The sequence below is a fragment of the Copadichromis virginalis genome, linkage group LG8 (assembly GCF_057382275.1).
Source record: "Copadichromis virginalis isolate Kocher_CV1m ecotype Utaka linkage group LG8, C_Virginalis_male_GT1.1, whole genome shotgun sequence".
Classification (NCBI taxonomy): Eukaryota; Metazoa; Chordata; class Actinopteri; order Cichliformes; family Cichlidae; genus Copadichromis; species Copadichromis virginalis.
In genome coordinates this window covers 8,283,184-8,302,823 of record NC_140625.1, presented here as the reverse complement: position 1 = coordinate 8,302,823, position 19,640 = coordinate 8,283,184, and the positions used below count along the sequence as shown (strand labels likewise).

Sequence of the window (19,640 nt, the reverse complement as noted above, 5' to 3'; positions counted from 1 at the left end):
TAAATGTTCTTTAGCAACAAATCCCTCTCCATCAGGAGGCTTTGTAGATAACAAAAAAACAAACTGTGTTTCACACATGAATTACATCAATAAATATCTCAGCGTCATCCAAATGTGTGGGCAGTCAGGTGGAGTCTGACTGTGACTGCTGACAGCAGGAAGAGGGAGAAAGTTTCTTTGGATGAGGTACCACATTCAAATTCCTCAGACAGACTAAAGTCACCAATGTTTTCATTGGAAGTCACAAGTAACTGTGCAAACTGTCAAAGTAACCAACAAAGATCTTTTTCAGCTGATATACAATATAGTTACACTGATATGACAATGCATGACAAAAAATGAATATAAAGTACTATAATGCACAGAAAGTAAGGTGATGCATGTTGGAAATGTGCATTATCTATTAAATGAGTTATATTCAAAACTTATTACAAACTCTCTCAAAAAAGACTGGATGTTCTCAGCCGAGTTTTCATATAAAATGAATTTTATTAACCAAGTGGATCCAACAAATTATCAGCAAATCAACTGGTCATAAACAAAGGATAAAGCTACATCAGTGTGTCTTAGGAATTCTGAGCTACATCTTCTGATGTTCCTGGTTTCGCAGTTGACTTACTCTGACTGTTATATTGTCATTTATGTAGCAGATTAATGTTATATGATAAGAAATCCCACACTTAAGTTGCCAGCTAAACAATCTACATGACAACTGAGTAGCTCCATTCACCAATTCAGCCATAAAATTTAACAAATGTCATGAAAACATGCTTTTCTTTTCTTTTTTTGACAAAATTATTGAGCATTCAGTCTCAAAGGATCAGAATGAGCTGCACACCTTTGTTCCTTCTTGAATATGGTGCAACATCTTTGATGCTTCAATAAAACTGAACAGGGGGCTTGAAACTAGAGCCTGCACCTGTGTCCGAAGCATCTTGGCCTGATATGCACTGACTGCATTTAGAGAGTAGCAAAGATCTGCTAACTTACAAGCACAGAAAGAGTCAGTCTGCACAAATGAGCACAACTTGTCTGTGACACATCTCTTTGCAACAGGGGACTCTACTGTTTTGCTAACTGGTTGTATTCTGCTTATATTTTTAGATAAAAACAGGGTTGCTGAGTGCTTGTGTCACTTTCCAGTTAAATTGCACACCTGCAGTGACTATGTTGCTATTTGCTGAAGAATTTCATTTTCAAATCTATGTGATACTGACTAGGCTAAGTCTATAAGTAGCTAATGTTAATTTCTTTGTATGTTGACGGCAATGGATTTGTGATTTTCACCAATTTATCACAATTAATTACTGTATTATCACAGAGATGGCATATAATTGCCAGTTTTGATATTTAATATTTAGTTGATAGACTGCTTCCATCATACTGTCATTTTCATGCACCAAAGACAATAACTCACTACAAGTGGTCAGAGACTGGTCTACATCTTTGAAGCAACCACATCAAATGTAACAAGGTCACAGCATTTTTGCATACGGTCATAATCTTTTTTTCTCCAGTGTGATCATGTACATGTACACATCCCATGGACCTCACCTAATATAATATATCAATTAAGTGCAAGTCCCACTGGTGCACCCCACTTTCCACATAGAGAAAGTACGGACATAACTGTCTGTTTTACACTGGATACATTCATTTTATCCTGATGTATATTTGTTTGTATCACAACTCTTTAAAACTGCTGTTGATATGTTGTAAAAATCTGGAAAAATCCTGTGCCTCATGTGCAAACAGGCCTTATAGCTACAACATGAAAAATAATAATATCAAATACCATACTCAACTGACAAGCTATATGACACTCTGCTGTTTTAATTGCTGTATACTCGGTGTCATTACAAATTCTCTTTTTCAGGGCTTTTGTGAAGAAGAGTAATGCTGGGCTAAATTCAAGGGGAAACAGCTTGACAATCTTCAAAGGCATTTGGGACCTGTTTAAGCCCATTTTACTTTCTGAAACACTTAATAAACAGGAACCACGAGTAATGGAACTCATTTCTCTTGTTTTTCCTAAAAATGGAGATTACTTTTCCGTGGGTATATTTCTGGGCTGTTTCATTCTGTAGGTCTATAAAAGGCAGTGCACTGCTTTTATCTTCCAGTCACTGGGACATTAAACACCTAAAGAATCCTGTCTTACACAATTGTTGTTTATCCAGTGTACGATGAGTTGACACTAGCTTTTACTTTTTGAGGGAAATGTAATACCACTCAGATTTTGTTCACTGGCAGCAATTTGTTCCACTGGAATAGTTGCTGTGACCTTTTTACACACCATCCAATGAATATTAATAATATATGAACAAACTCGACCATGATGAACTAATTAGACTGGCCTACTGTTCTGTTATATCAGCGAGGCATTGAATAGGAAAATGATTATTTAAATTGTTCCGGTTATTAACTTAGAGAAACTGATGACTCAGTGTAAATTGCAGGCCATTAATGTAATGTATCTGCATTTTCTAACATTTTGCATATGCCATAACCAAAATAAGAGGGACTTGTTAAAAGAAAAAAGTTTGTACCACCCAGCTTCCCAAAACGTAAGACAGTTGTGTTAAACACTCATAAATGTGATGCAATGATTTGCAACAACCATTTAAAGTCTATTTTTAATTGAAAATAATACAAAGAAAACATTTCAAATAACTACTGTGAATGTTATGCCATTCAGCCATCACCCATTGTGAACACTTTTCAGAGAGGTCAGGACAAGGTATTGGTTTACCACTGTGTTGCATCATCTCTTCTTTTACCAAGACTGTGTGAGCATTTGGTAAAAGCAAAGACCAGTTAACATCGAATGGGGTACTTAGTTCAAATTCCTGCTTCAGCTGTTCAACGGGGAACTGTATATTTTGTTCATTTTTTTCTGATATGTCTTAACAAACCAGCCAGTTTCAACTTAAACAATTTACCATGTTACAGTTGTTTCAGAATGAGGTTTGATAGTGTCTCGCTGAAATAAGCAAGGTTTTCCCACAAAGAGTCTTCATCTGGAGGGCAGTATGCGCAACTCCAACAGACAGCAATTTAATTCAATGTTATTTATATAGCAATAAATCACAACAGCAGTCGCCTCGAGGCACTTTATACTGGTATAGGTAAAGACCCTACAATAACAAAGAAAAAACCCCAACCCCAACATGACCCCCTATGAGCAAGCAATTGTGGGAAGGAAAAACTCTGAAAGGGAAACTTTTTAACAGGATGAAACCTCCGGCAGAACAAGGCTCGGGGAGGGACAGCCATCGGTCCCAAATGGTTGGGGATGAAGGGAGGGAAACAGGACAAAAGATACAGTGTAGCAAAGGGCCAGAGATTAAAAATAACTAATGATTAAAGGTACAATCAGGTGCAATCAAGATGTTCCATAGCTTGGCTCCTAAACATCTTGCCTTTTTAATAAACTATAGTCACAAAGACAAAGTTCAGGTCTTTTCCTTGGTCCCAATTTTGAAAAACAAGATAGTGGCAATATCCAATCCCAATCCAGGAGATTGCAGGAATCCAAAGGTGAGAGGCATATGCCTAAACAAACTGGTGCTGTGTCAGTAGTGATCTAGATGCTGTACCAGTCTGTCGCGGTAAAGAGCGTGCTGAGCCTTGATGTGAAGCTGTCGATTTACAGATCAATCTTTGCTCCCAGCCAGAAGCTCGGTGTAGTGACCAAAAGAATGACTGTGGATACAAGCAACAGAAATAACATTCCTCCATAAGGTGTCTGGCCTACAACTTACAGCGAGGGTGACATACTCAGTTCAGCAGGGGCTAAGAACAGCGCCACGACTGCCCCACATTGAAAAGCCGGTTCAAATGGTTTGGGCATCTGATCGGGATGCCTCCAGGGCACCCGCTCAGTAAGTTGGTTCAGACATGTCCTACAAGCAGGAGGGCCCAGGGCCGACCCATGACACGCTGGAGAGATTATGCCTCTCAGCTGGCTTGGGAATGCCTCAGTGCCGCCCTGGAAGAGCTCGAGGAAGTGGCTCGGGAAAGGGAGGCCTGGGAGTATCTGCATAAGACTGCTCTCCCCATGACCCAGACCTTGATAAGTGGCAGAAAATGGAGAGATAGATGGGTTGCTGGCTTTAACATCAAAACAAGATTGCCTCCCCCCCACATTATAGTTTATATGTTTCAAACAAATGTAGGGTTTTAGCGATGTACTTATAAACAAAAGCATAATGCTGTAAGTTGCATTTTGCACAGTACTCGATTTGGGTTTGTGCACGTATATTTGTATGTGTTTGTGGGGCGGACGTTGAGTGGAAAGGGTTGCATGATTTTACACCAACAATGAGAGCTGAAAGATGCTGTTTTGAGACAGCATGACGTGATAGTCTACTGTCACAAAGTGTGTGTGCGTGCATGTTAGGACAGCAGATGTTAGGCATGGAAACAGGGTGGCATCTGAATCATGAGACACAAAAAGCATGACACATGCTCTTCAAACACCCACTGAGCCTCACACACAGACAGACGCACACAATTCAACATGGCTTTTCTGCAGGGCAATGTATTTTCTATTTAAAAATGAGTACACAATGTGTTTTTGTGTTGTGATATTGGAAGAAAAAATATCACAAAGATTATGTGTTATTAGAGAGTGGAGTAACTGCAGTGGTGATGACTAGCTGCTTTCATCTCATCAATTCTTAACCATGTCATTCAGCATCAGTATTAGCAATTTACAATTAATTATATACATTCCACTCTCTCAGCTTATGGAGGGTTCACGAGTCACCTCAAGATGTGTAACTGCCATAGCATTTGTTTTATTAGGGCCTCTTCAGCAAAGGACAGAAAGAACTGAGTTTTTGGGTATAAAACTTTCACTGCAAATTAAAATGTTCTGAGCTTAACGTCAGCACATTCATCTGGATGTCAAACTGTTTCAGTAATTTATTACAAAAGAGGGATTTTAACATCTGACAGCAGTAACAAAATTATATTTTTCCTGCGTGCTTTTTGAAAGATGACAAGAAAAATGTGCTTAGCTTTTAAATCGATTTTTTTTTTAAAGAGACGCAAAGCTTTTTGAATCACGAGGCTCAAATCAGAATCAATTTTCAGTTCCAGGCCAATATTCATTTCAGTTAATAGAAAATGGGGTTACATTTTACAAAAACGCGAAGTGCTACACTGCACCGTTAATAATGTTTGTGTCTCCTGCAGTGGAAAAAAGGCTCTGCAAAAACACTTCTTCTAGTTAGATGCACTGTTTTGCCAGAACCCAATACAACAGCAGCTAATGTGAAATAAAAGGATGAGTTTAGTTTTTCCCACAGTATTTTCAATATAGTCACACTGCAGTATAGAGATAACCCAACTGCAGGTCGGAATAATACAATTGGAGCATTTATGGGTTCCTGGCAAAAATGACAAGTGTAAAAAAAATACTAAATCTAAAGGGGCACAAGTGCATCCCAGCAAATACGGCTGAAACTCCAGCATCATCTCACCAACAGATGTCAAGAAAAGACAACAGTGTTCAGCATCAAAATGTTTGCTGGGATAAACACTGGATCATTGGAGCATATCAACGAATGTCTCGAGGTTTGATGGATGAACATAATCAAGGAAAGTAAGACTAACACAAGAGAGAAATGTACATTTCAAAGTAAAACAGGAAGTAACCAAAAGACAAATGCTAAACACCGAGACAAGAAAAGAAAATACTACAGAGAAAAGAAAACACAGGAGGGCAAAGGAACTGACATTGAAACAAGACAGAGAGGGAAACCGTCAGGGTGCTAAAGACACAACATGAACTCAAGAAGACTGTAGCATCTAGCAAGAGTCAGCCTTACTAGCATCCATGGTAGCATGTTTAATACCAAAGTAGAAGCTTGAACAAGCCATTTAAGTTGATAAAAGGTCAGTGAAAACTTTTAAAGACAGATAACAATTCATTTCCACTGAACTGCCATCACTTAATGCTGTGTAACATTCCCTCCCACTGTATCTGCTTCCCTACTTTAAAATGGATTGACCTTACTTCCCTCTCTGCACAGCCAAAAAGTAATCCAAGCCTTGTCTTCTTTGAAAATCATAAGAGAAGAGTCCCATCCTGCCTTCCATCTCCACTCATTTTGCTTTTCTAAATGGCTGAAGAGTTTAATTTGTTCTGATAAAAGCCAAATGCAGCTCTAAACCTCACACGTGGCAAAATCCGAAGATGTGGAAAAAAAGTACTTTCTTGCTCCATCAGTTCATCTTATAATACAAACAGGGATAAAAACTTTTATATTTCTTCTGTAAGTTGTTGACTGCAAAGTCTAATGTATTCATTTGAACCAAACAGATAGCTACAGTGCCTCAAATCTAAGCTAAGTGTGGCACATCCAGAATAAAATTGTGTTTCTTATCAAAACTATATTATTAAAAAATGTGAATTATGCAAAGAAAAATAAGAGGACTGGATAGATTGTAACACTATCTCACCAATAAGCCAAAAGTTACGCTGTGAAAAACATATTTTAAAAAGATTTCAGTTCCCATAATTGCAAAGAAGTTCAGCAAATGTTTGAAGCAGCCCTCGGCTCTTTTCTCCTTATGAGCCATTTCATTAGAATGTATAAGAGCAACAGCTAAGCCCGCGAAGTAATTGAAAAGCTGTTAAGACCAAAATGAAGATAAAGGAGGTGGGGGCCGAGATTGGATCTATCTTTCTCAAAGAAGCGTGGACAATCTCTCATCATTTGGCATTCATCTTATCAGCTCACTCATCTGAGCTCGTAATTAACAACAAGCTCTGAACCAGTTGGAGGGATTGCAATTAAGGTCCCAGTCTTATTCAAAAAGAGAAAGAAACAGAGATTCCACAAGTATGTGTCGGCTATTTGCAATGCTTGACTCAAATTTATCATTTCACCTTGTTTGGGGTGAAATAGTATCAGACCACACTGATGACAGATGAGTTGTTGTTCGTTACGTAACCGCAGTGGCTAGTTTGCATGCATTAGTCAACTATTACTGCGCACAAGATCAAATGTTAGAATGACTTTATGAATAGATCATAAAGTCATCTGTCTCCCAGCCTCACATCCATCTGTCTCATGCCTGTTTGTCCACTACATATTCCTCACATCTCACTGCTCTCCCTGAAAATTAACGCTTCCCTTTTTTCCACTCTTTACATGTAGGATGGCTGCTCTCTCTCTCTATAGTGGCAAAATAAAGGACACCAAATAGTAACCAGTTGTCATGGCAGATGAATCTGAATTCGAATGTAAATCTTATATACAGTTTGTGTTTTCCATGACATCTTCCTGCGTGTTTCACAATAAAAGCCTAAAAAAAAAAAAAGAAGGCTCCTTGTCTACTGAAATGGTATATGTGCTTTTAATTTTTAATGTGGAGTAATGAGGTAACTTTTGCAGAGGAGGAGCAGACGGACTACAATTCAAACAAAGATATTTAAAAGAAAAGAAGAGACCAAACACTATGAGATGAAACACAGCATTCATGTAAATCAAAGAAAAATAGAAACGTTGTTACTAGTTTTGGTTAACTTTGGTTTTGTTAGATTTTAAAAAAGAATAAAAGATCTTTTGCAGCCAGTACTACAGCTCTTTTGGCTTACATCCATCTGATCCTGCACTTTACCTCACACTTTCAAGCTGGAGCACTTAATTAAAAAGTTCATCGGTGCACAGCGTTAAAAAGAACAAGCTGGAGCTGCAGTGATTTTCAAAGAATGGGTGGTGTGTCTACAGAGACACCATTAGTAACAGCGTATAATCATTACTTTTTGTGCAAGAAGGAATTTGTGGAAACAAACAGTGAGGTTCTAATTTATTTAAAGTTCCACTCATCAATATATAACAACTGTGTAATATGACTAGGTGCGCGTAATAGAGCCATTTAATTAAATTGCAAAATAAATGTATAAAATTATTCACTGTAGCCAGTTACTAATCAAAACATAAGTGATTAGAGAGAAGTTGCAGTTGAACAATATAGTTACTAAATAAAGCATACTAATATGACATTACATAACTGACTGAAAATCACTGGTCTAAAAATAACAGTTTATGGCATAAACAATACCATAAATACCATAAACTCGTCTCCACAGTTCCCAGACATTTAGGGAGTGTAGTTAAAAGAAGTGGGGAAGCTACACATTAGCAAAAATGGGACTATCCAATTTTTTTAAGATGTGGTGATGGCATCAAATTCAAAAGGAGCTAATATTTTTATTTAAAAAGTACATTGTGGCAGTGCAGAGGGGAGTAGGCTCAGCCAAATGGCTCCCCGGCCTCAGTCGGGCGATGGGGGTATGTGGCAGGGCGTGGTCTGTGGTGTGGCTGCCAGGGAGGCGGATGCACCTGGTTGACATGAGCTATCACGCCTCACCCGCTTAAGTAGACTGAACTATGTCCTGATGTTGTTGTTAGTGTGTGTTACTGCGAGCTGAAAAGCTGCAGCCGATTGTAAAACGGCAACCGTGATCATAAAGATGCTGAAAAGCGTGAAACCATATAAGCAGCTGGATAGCGTAGTGGTTAAACTACACGCCTTTGGTACAGAGGATCGCAAGTTCGATTCCTGCCTGGGGCATCTGTATCCAGTAAGGGTCCTAAGGCTAGACCCCCTATGCTAAGCAAGCCTACCGCAGACATGAGCGAGACAGATAAATATGAAGGCATGCCGGCTCGGACGTCGCCCGGATCAACAAGGTCCGCGTCAGGTGTTGAGGAACCAGGGCACCCTGACGAAAAGTGGGCTACTGGAACAAGAAGGCATCGGTGGGCAAGAGACGAAAACAGGGTGTTGTTGGAATGCTACTACGCAAGTAACCCCGGCGGAAGGGGCTACATGAATAGGATGAGGGACCTATGGATTCTTCGATACCCAACATCCACAATGACGGCGAAACAACTAGTAGCTCAGTGTTCCAACATTCGAAAGAAGGGACTGCTCTCACAGCTAGAGATTGACGAGGTACAACACAAATGCTACGGCAAGGAGGAGTCAGGACGCCAGGTCAGGGGGGAGATATCATCACCCCCACCCGAGATTGGGTACATAGCCCCAAGTGCGATAGGAGAAGGATCGTTGAGTGCGAGAGGAACTGACCTGAAAAATAGGATCATGGCCAAGCTTGAAACCTGGATCCCCCGTAGCCGGTTACCAAGATTACGTGAAGTACCCTCAGAAGGTCTGCTAGATGATGTTAATGCAGCACTACGGGCAATACCTACAACCACGATTACCGACACTAACAAGCTGATCTACAATACGGCAGCAGTGATCAGTGAGATGCTTGGCTACAAGTTGAACATCCACAAGGGGCAGTACCCTCCATGGAGAAGGAGGCTAGAGGGCAAGATCAAAGTAGCACGGAGGGAGGTTAGCCAACTAACAGAGTTGCAGAAAGGTGCGACAAATAAGGTGCCTAAGAAATACAGCAAGCTGTCCATACCTGAGGCCTTGGAAACTGCCAAGCAAAGACTCACAGCCTTCGCCAGCCGCTTGAGGAGGTACACCAGAGAGATAGAAGGCAGGAGAATAAACCAGCTGTTCTCCACAGAACCAGCAAAGGTGTACTCTCAGTGGCAAGGGAACAATAAGAGAACAGCACCACCAAGGCTGGAGACAGAACAATACTGGAAGAGCATATGGGAGAAGGATGCAACCCATAACGGCAATGCTCAGTGGCTAGTGGATCTGAGGGCAGACCACAGCGACCTCCCTGAACAGGGTCCAGTAACCATCACAGTGGCAGATATCCAAGAAAGGGTCTCCAGTATGAAGAGTTGGACAGCACCAGGGCCCGACATGGTTCACGCCTACTGGCTGAAGAAGCTGACTGCACTCCACGAGCGTCTGGCAGCACAAATGAACCAGCTGCTAGTTAACGAGAGACACCCGGAATGGCTAACCGAAGGTCGGACGGTCCTGATCCCCAAGGACCCCAAGAAGGGACCGGTCCCCTCCAACTACCGACCAATAACCTGCCTCAGTACTACATGGAAGCTCCTGTCAGGCATCATATCGGCTAAGATGAACAGGCACATGGGTCAATACATGAGCAGGACACAGAAAGGAATTGGCAAGAATACCAGAGGTGCAAAACACCAGCTACTGGTAGACAGAACAATCAGCCGAGACTGCAAGACCAGACTGACCAACCTGTGCACTGCCTGGATTGATTACAAGAAGGCCTATGACTCAATGCCCCACAGCTGGATACTGGAATGCCTAGAATTGTACAAGATCAATGGGACCCTAAGAGCCTTCATCAGGAACTCAATGGGGATGTGGCGTACAACACTAGAGGCCAACTCCAAGCCCATAGCACAAGTCACCATCAAGTGCGGGATCTACCAAGGAGATGCTCTGTCCCCACTGCTGTTCTGCATAGGCCTGAACCCCCTCAGTGAGATCATTAACAAGACTGGCTACGGATACCGACTACGGAACGGAGCAGTTGTCAGCCACCTCCTGTACATGGATGACATCAAGCTGTATGCCAAGAGTGAACGAGACATCGATTCACTGATCCACACTACCAGGCTATACAGCAATGACATTGGAATGTCGTTCGGACTGGAGAAGTGTAGTCGGATGGTAACAAAGAGAGGGAAGGTAGTCAGAACTGAGGGGATTGAACTACCAGAAGGCAACATTGCAGACATAGAGGACAGTTACAAGTACCTGGGGATCCCGCAGGCAAATGGGAACCATGAAGAGGCCGCTAGAAAGGCTGCAACCACCAAGTACCTGCAGAGGGTCAGGCAAGTCCTGAGGAGTCAGCTGAATGGTAAGAACAAGATCCGGGCCATCAACACATACGCCCTGCCCGTGATCAGGTACCCTGCTGGGGTAATAGGCTGGCCAAAGGAGGAGATAGAAGCCACTGACATAAAGACAAGAAAGCTCCTGACCATGCATGGAGGGTTTCACCCCAAGTCCAGCACCCTGAGGCTGTACGCTAAGCGGAAGGAAGGGGGCCGGGGACTGGTGAGTGTCAGCACCACAGTCCAGGATGAGACAAGGAACATCCAAGAATACATTGGGAAGATGGCCCCAACTGACCGAGTGCTCAGTGAATACCTCAGGCAGCAGAAACCCAAGAAAGAGGAGGGAGACGAGGAACCATCATGGAAGGACAGGCCCCTGCACGGTATGTACCACCGGCAGATAGAGGAGGTGGCTGATATCCAGAAATCCTACCAGTGGCTGGACAAAGCTGGACTGAAAGACAGCACAGAGGCACTAATCATGGCAGCACAAGAACAAGCTCTGAGTACAAGATCCATAGAGGCTGGGGTCTATCACACCAGGCAAGACCCCAGGTGCAGGCTGTGTAAAGATGCCCCAGAGACAATCCAGCACATAACAGCAGGGTGCAAGATGCTAGCAGGCAAGGCATACATGGAACGCCATAACCAAGTGGCCGGCATAGTGTACAGGAACATCTGTGCCGAGTATAACCTAGAAGTCCCGAGGTCAAAATGGGAGATGCCCCCAAGGGTGGTGGAGAATGACCGAGCTAAGATCCTGTGGGACTTCCAGATACAGACGGACAAAATGGTAGTGGCTAACCAACCGGACATAGTGGTGGTAGACAAACAGAAGAAGACGGCCGTAGTGATCGATGTAGCGGTTCCGAATGACAGCAATATCAGGAAGAAGGAACACGAGAAGCTGGAGAAATACCAAGGGCTCAGAGAAGAGCTCGAGAGGATGTGGAGGGTGAAGGTAACGGTGGTCCCCGTGGTAATCGGAGCACTAGGTGCGGTGACTCCCAAGCTAGGCGAGTGGCTCCAGCAGATCCCGGGAATAACATCGGAGATCTCTGTCCAGAAGAGCGCAGTCCTGGGAACAGCTAAGATACTGCGCAGGACCCTCAAGCTCCCAGGCCTCTGGTAGAGGACCCGAGCTTGAAGGATAAACCGCCCGCAGGGGCGTGCTGGGTGTTTTTTTTTTTTTTATTTCACACAGCATCCCAACTTTTTGGAATTGGGGTTGTTTGGATATATAGGTTGTCTGTAGGTTATAGTTCTCAATAATAATATGAAAATGAACATTAACTAATGGTGAAAAGTTACAGAAACATTGCTTTATCACTGTAAGAGGATATTCTTTGCCTCTCTAAAAGGACTGTACCTGTCCCCAACAGGTTGAGAGTGGTTGCTGGAGGTTGATGGCAGGCGCTGAGAAGATGATTTCTAAGGCTCCAGTAATACAGGCCTACAGACTGGTCAGTGACACCCCCCGCCCACCCCCAGCAACCATCTGTTGCGGGAAAATGCGTATTTCCAAACAAGTTGGCAAAAATTGTCTTGTGAATGCTTTAGGTGGAGGAATTTAGCTGTAGTTTGAATGGAAGTAACAAATGCGTCTACAAACGGAGGCCAGCTGCTATCTGAGCCATAATGAAACTGTCAGCCTCCAAGTAGATACACCTCTGGTATCAAAATCCTACATCACCTTGTTCTAAAGTTATCGCATTCACAAGATTTTCAGAAAACCTGACTTTTGACCTTGAGGTTGAGGTCACCGGGATTCGAATTTCATGTGATGAGTGAGAGCTTTGACTGAGTGCCGCCTCCAGGAACCACTGCCAACCAGTCATTTACCTAGCAACCACTGGTTAGATGACGTCCAATATGGCAGACAGCTTTAGACAAAGTGTGCATGACATTACGTGAGAAACCTCAATACAAGGAGTGACGTCTGTTTTCTCAGTACTAAATGTAAAGAGAAGAAACTGAAACCAAAGTATCAATCTCATCATGCTATTATAAATCTGATACCAACACCAACACTGCTAATGATAGTATCGATCCACTCATCCCAACAAGGCCAGCTGATATATGTGATCTATATCTATAAACTGCTCGTACTGCAGGGATTTGAACATCGTAATTGAATGAGTGACAGTGCTGTTAAGGGGATGCATTTTCAGTTGTAGGGTGATACCTGCAGGGGAACACTTCTCTCAGATTTTTAATGAAACGACATGGCAGCTGGATGTGTCAGAGTTTCTCTCTATGAGGAGGAAACTTGCCTTGCTGCAGTGGAACGTTTAAAAGCCAATCACCTCATAGCAATGTATGTGTGAGTATGTGGTTCAGCTCAAATGAAACCTTACTCACCCCAGCTGCAAAGCCTAAACTTCCATCCAAGATGCGCTTCTGAAAAGGGCAGACAAGAAGAGAGATTGTGAGTGAGGCAGGGAAATCGATATCGTAGTAACCCTGACAGTGGAAGAGCCAGCAGTTCAGTGCATTCCTCACCATCGACTTAACTCGGCAAAATGGGCATGTGTTACCGGAGTCAGAAATGGTAAAAATACATCAAACAGTGTGCAGGTTTTGCACAGTGTTTTCATGCTTTCTGATTCATTTCTCTGCGATTTAGCTGAATAAATTTACGGTTTATCATATCACTTAAAGGTTGCAGAAACAAATATTGACATCACTAGCTGCTAAAGTGTTCTGGATTTTCTCACTGTGTGTCCACATAGACTTAACTTATGTGGTGAGCTGTCGGGTGATGGTGAACACACCAACACATAAATAAATTATTCAACTGTGTGTATCCATTCCACACCTACAAATAATTTTGTCACAAAAAGTCCAGCTGTGCTGTAATTGAATGCAGCTGATATCCAAGCAGAACACACATGTATGAGACTGTGTGTTAGAAAAGACTGATATCGGGTTTTTAAGACCAATACACATGCAGATATTTGGTGATTTAAAAATGTGATCTTGGAATATATCCACCAACATTTTTTTTTTTTGACATAAACAGATTCTCCTAAAATGTGTTACCTGTGGTTATTTATTTACTCACTTGTGCTCTGCCTGACTTTACTTAGATCAGCTGGTTTTTTGAAATTGTGCGATTCCAAATATGTGTGCTGTCAACAGGGAAGTAGCAGAGTGGCTTTTCCTCTCTCTGATGGACAAACTATTCAACATCGATACTCATTTAATGGGTTAAGACTGCTTCCTCCATCTAGTCTTAATCTTTTTTATTTCATTTGACGACCACTATAAATGCTGGCACTGATAGCTCAGCAAACAGCGAATATCTGCCGCTAATAAATTAAAAATTGACCTGGCTGCAATGCATTCATTTTAAACTCTTAACATTATTGAATTTTCCACCATAAATTACTACACGTGGATGAGAGAGTGGCGTGCTGAGTTAAAATCCAGCATGGATGCCAACCACAGACACACATATCTGCTGATTAGCGCTAATCAACACTGAATAAGATAATTAAGTGAAAATGTTATAAAAGACACCAACAGCACAAGCATAGATGAGACAGCAGTGACTCATATTTAGCTGAGGTGATTGCTGCCTATCAGAAACACTGCAAACGTTAAGCCTGACTAGTAGCAAAACTTCACATGTCCATAACTTAAGAACTACAGAAGTATAGAACCTTTTGTTAAAGAAAAATTTGAAGTGCAGGCTTTGAAATGTACTGAAAGTATAAAAATAAAAAGTCACTTTTAAGGTTATTTCTACCAGCTAGTTTATCATTTTAAATTTGAATTCTAATGAATTCACTCGACTTGATCTGTTATGTAGAACAGAAGCAAGAAAGAAAAACAGAAGGAACCTAAAAACTAGCTGTATTCAAAAACGCAGATTGTTACGGTGGCCCTGAGAGATCAAACAGACTGAAAATATCCACAAATAGAAAAATGCTGCAGAATCACATAAAACACAAGGACATTAAATGAAATACAATGAAAATAGGAACAAAAATGTCTGTTCTGTCACATTATTGTATCCCCAGAAACACTTCTGCTTTTTTTAGCTTTTGTAGTGTTTGGGGGTTTTTTAATGTTGCTTTTTAGTTGTGTTGCTTTTGAATGCTGTTTAGTTGGACATTTCAACATGGGAGTCTATGGTGATTTACCCACTTGTAGAGCCAGTCTCAAGTGGCCCTGGTAGGAACTCTTTGTTTTTGTAGGAGCTGCCAGCAAACAGAGAAAACATGAGACATGGAAGGGCCCTGTCTAGCTGGCTTGCAGCAACCAAACTTTCAAAATAAGAGAAAAGTAGTAGATTCATTTGAGATAGCACCGTTCTTTCAGATTAAAAAAAATATATAAAAATTATAAATTCTAAAATTTGTCACCAAATGTAGGCAACTGTAAATTGACCAGGTCACACTAAGTTCATGAGTGGAAAACTCTAGCTCACCAAATAATTTGCTAGTATTTCTTTAGAAGAGCGATTCCTGGAGCTCAGAGTGACACTCATTACCTGTCGGCTGGAGAAGATGAACACCAGAGCAGCTCCGGCAGCAGTCAGACCCCATGTGAACAGAGTCCCCAGCAGGGCCTGGGTCACAGGGCTGTAGCCTTCTAGCATAGTGACAGACCTAAACAAACAACACGGCCACACTAAAAGTTAGCCCGTGGCACATCGACATTATATTCAAAAAGATAGGCGACAGAAAGACTGCAGAAAGACTTTGAAAACTAGAGTAAAACAAAAAAGGCTGCTTTCAGGTAATCCTACAAGGCAACAAGACTCCTCTTAAGTCAACACACATGCTAATGCACAGCCCTCGTGTGACTGACTCACGCCTCACACCTTGTTTTTTCAGCACACAGTGGAACAAAAAGATGTTTCAAATCCTGTTTGCTTTGCATTTTAACATCCTGGGTTTCTTTTTTCTATTGCTGCACTATGATTATTATCACTGCCGTCCTAGGGTTTCAATCATCAACACACCAAATGATTTTCATGTTAATATACAATATTCACTTTTTAAATTCCAGTGAAATCAGTTAGTAGTAGTTGTTAGTAAAACTTTTATTTAAATATGAGTGCCTATAAGCTCTGTCTGATAATAAGCCTGTTAACTTTTGGTAAGCCCAATATCTGCCTGAAAAGTTCAGCCCCTTGTGGTCAATTCAACTTATTCAATTCAATTTAGTTTTATCTTCTCAAGGCACTTTGCTCTGTCTCTACCTTCCAATACAATTTAAACCACATTATCCAATGTGCAGTCAGGGCCCACCACATTTGGGGACCCATCCAAGGCACAGATGAAAAAGAGATCTCTTAAACTTTCAGATCATCAAGACATGTATATATATATTTATCATAACAAAATAATATAAAGTGTAAAATGCAGTCCTCCTTTTTGTTACCTGCTCCTTTCTCACCTCCACTGCTAAAGAAATTACTCTACAGCTAACTGCTGTATTTGCACTACTTCCAAAATGAATGAAACAAGTAGAAGGGGAAATATCAAACAACAGAGGGTAAAAAAAAACAGGCATATGCAACCTTTATGGAAACTGCCTATTTTGTTCTTTTTTCTTCTTCTTTTTTTGTTCAAGCAATTCAAGATGAAGACACTGCAGTTCACTTTAAAGTTGTTAAGACAACATTCAGCAAAATGACAAGCAAGATAATTCGGGTGTACACAGGTGGAGCCGTGTGTGCATGTGTATGTGAAAGGACACACAATTAAATTATAAAATACACATTATCCTTTTAAAAAAAGCTTAATTTTTTTAAATTGTTCTTCATTTTCCATTTTATATAAGACACGTTTTACATCGTGGGCCACATATAGCCCACTTTAGATGTAAGTGGACCACACAATTTAAACTCTTGCAAATAGGTTTAAGCACACATCTAATCAAACGTTTAATACCTGAGATATTTTAATATTATATGTCATTTCAACAATAAAAAAAATGTTGCTTTGAGCTTAAATTGAGGTCACTTTAAGGTCTTCAAGGTCATTTTAAATCTCAATTTCAAATTGTAAAGCTAGATTGTTATTGATCCTTTTTAGCTTAAAGTGTATATTTACTCCCCTTACCTCAGTCTTAAAGTGTATATTTACTTCTTACTCTTCCTATATTTATTGTTGGGGGTTTTTGCATTGAATGGACCTGGAGCCTCGTCATCTCGTCTCTCTATATACTGTACTGTATATAGCAGAGATGACAATAAAGTTTACTTTGACTTTGAACTTTTAATGAATATTTGAATTAGATAAAAAGTTCTTACTTCACTGCACAGACTGTCCTGTGATTATAAAACTTTATTTTTTTGTAATTGAATGTCTTTTTGTGTTTTGTTTTATTTTGCTTTGCTCCTTTTTAAGGTGAACCCACTACAGAAATCGTAAATTTCTATAGTAGATCGTGAAAAAACAGGAACTTTCTGTTATTCAATTGTTTACCTATTAGTTGTTTACGTTGGTGTAGTGTGAATGGTCATGGAGGAGGTCTTTATCATTAGAAAAAGCTGTACAGCTAAAAGTCAAACACATATGCCCTCCATTATATTTTCCAAACCCATCCAGTGGGTAGATTGGAGTCTTTGGTGGGCTGATTCTGGCCCCTGGACCTTATTTTTGACACCCATGAGTTAATGAAAAGAATGATTGGGATGGCTACTTTAAAAATTTTCCCCAGAAAGGTATGATGCTGTCTATAAAAACTATTCTCTGTGTTATACACGTTGCTTTTTGTCATATCTAACTATTGAAGAAAGGATGAAAGAAAAAAGCCTGATCATGAAAACATGTCGGCTAGAGCTCCTAAACATTTGTGCCCAGGTCTCTGTAACTGGCAGGTGTGCCAACAATACTGTCAGACTATGTGAGACTGCAGCAGTAAAACCCTGGTAGTGTTACAATGAACAAGAGAGGAGCACATAGGAAAAATATTCGCCTCGTACGGGTGGATTCATTTTGGAGCGTAAAGTTAAACGTATTCCTTTCGTGTGCGTATACAATCAGCTTTAAATGACAGCTGACTCTTGTCAACAGCTGTTAACTATTTTTTCATTTTCTCGTCTTTTCCTTTTCCTTTGCTCTGTTCTGCGATATAACCGGTCTTCGTGGAGACCTTCTGGCGAATCGAGTTTTAAATACCAATACACGTGAGGAGCACAAAGTGCAGATTACAGAAAACAGAGGTAAATGAAAGCAAGCCGGCTCTCTTAAAATATTCGCTTTGTTTTTAAAAATATCAGTGTCATATTTCCAAAACACGCTGTTTCTGGTATTGTGAAGCGAAAGTAATGAATTCGGCACAGTTCAATTTTATCCTAAATCTATTGTATCGCTAATTTCTTTATAAGTCTTTCAGGTTTACTCACTTCTTTCCAGCAGCACTCCGAGTGCTCTGTATTTACTTCCTACTTCCTAGTACACGTGTCTATGACTCTATTAGCCCCGCCTCTGCTCGCAGGCTATTGGCCATCAACTTTAACAGTAGTAATCGAAGACAGCGTTCATTATCATCAATATTATTATTATTTTTTTATTATGATTTTTTTTGTTATTATTAGTAGTAGTATTACGTATTTATTTATTAATTTATTTAAAATTTAAGCCAACTTTATTTATAAACCACTGACTTAAGTGCTGAAAATACGAATATAAATATTTCAGGAGAATATTTTAAATTTAACCTTCCAAATGTAATCTGTGCATTGTTTTTTGTTTGTAATTGACTGATTCAAACTATCCGCTTTTTTGTAGGTCATATAGGCAAGGAGTTTTCTCACACTGGTGGGATAGACACTCGCTCTTTTGGCCCCCTTTTGTTTTCAGAACTGCCTTGTGTGTGCCTGGCATACACTGAAGTTCGATTCCTCTGAGATTTTGCTGAGAACTCATTCCACCACATCATGAAGACGCTCTCTATTGGAGGGTTTTTTTAGTGCAATGAACTCACTTTTGTATGTGTTCAAGAAAACACACTGAGATGATTTGAGCTTTGCAACATTATGCAGCTGGAAGCAACCATTCAAAGATGGCAATAATAGGTAGGCTGTGGCATTTAGGTTTGTGCTAAAAAGCCCCGAATGTGCCATAAAATACCTCGATAGTAGAGGGTGGGCCATTTATATGGATACACCGTAATAACATGGGAATGGTTGGTGATATTAAAGTCCTGTTTGTGGCACATTAGTATATGTGAGGGGGCAAACTCCTCAAGATGGGTGGTGACCATGGTGGCCATTTAGAAGTCGGCCATCTTGGTTACAACTTTTGTTTTTTTCAATAGGAAGAGGGCCATGTGACACATCAAACTTATTGGTAATGTCACAAGAAAAACAATGGTGTGCCTGGTTTCAATGTAACTTTATTCTTTCATGAGTTATTTACAAGTTTCTGACCACTTATAAAATGTGTTCAATGTGCTGCCCATTGTGTTGGATTGTCAATGCAACCCTCTTCTCCCACTCTTCACACACTGATAGCAACACCGCAGGAGAAATGCCAGCACAGGCATCCAGTATCCGTAGTTTCAGGTGCTGCACATCTCGTATCTTCACACCATAGACAATTGCCTTCAGATGACCCCAAAGATAAAAGTCTAAGGGGGTCAGATCGGGAGACTTTGGGGGCCATTCAACTGGCCCACGACGACCAATCCACTTTCCAGGAAACTGTTCATCTTGGAATGCTCGGTCCTGGCACCCATAATGTGGTGGTGCATCATCTTGCTGGAAAAACTCAGGGAAAGTGCCAGCTTCAGTGCATAAAGAGGGAAACACATCATCATGTAGCAATTTCAAATATCCAGTGGCCTTGAGGTTTCCATTGATGAAGAATGGACCCACTATCGTTGTACCCCATATACCAC

General features: G+C 40.8%; 1 protein-coding gene across 3 annotated transcripts in view; it reads right to left on the bottom strand.

Annotated features, from left to right (window-relative positions):
- The window catches only part of slc39a11 (solute carrier family 39, member 11), a 197,089-nt gene that overhangs the window by 162,641 nt on the left and 14,808 nt on the right, over window positions 1-19,640 (bottom strand). The window contains exons 1-3 of one of the 3 annotated variants that reach the window (XM_085465568.1): window positions 18,145-18,270; window positions 15,277-15,394; window positions 13,140-13,178 (exon numbers count right to left, since the gene is read on the bottom strand). In XM_085465568.1, the coding sequence (XP_085321694.1) occupies window positions 13,140-13,178; window positions 15,277-15,384 (147 nt within the window). In that variant the 5' untranslated portion in view covers window positions 15,385-15,394; window positions 18,145-18,270. Of the gene's footprint in view, window positions 1-13,139; window positions 13,179-15,276; window positions 15,395-18,144; window positions 18,271-19,640 lie in introns of those variants that run through there. The other 2 variants (XM_085465570.1, XM_085465569.1) reach the window with 2 other exon arrangements.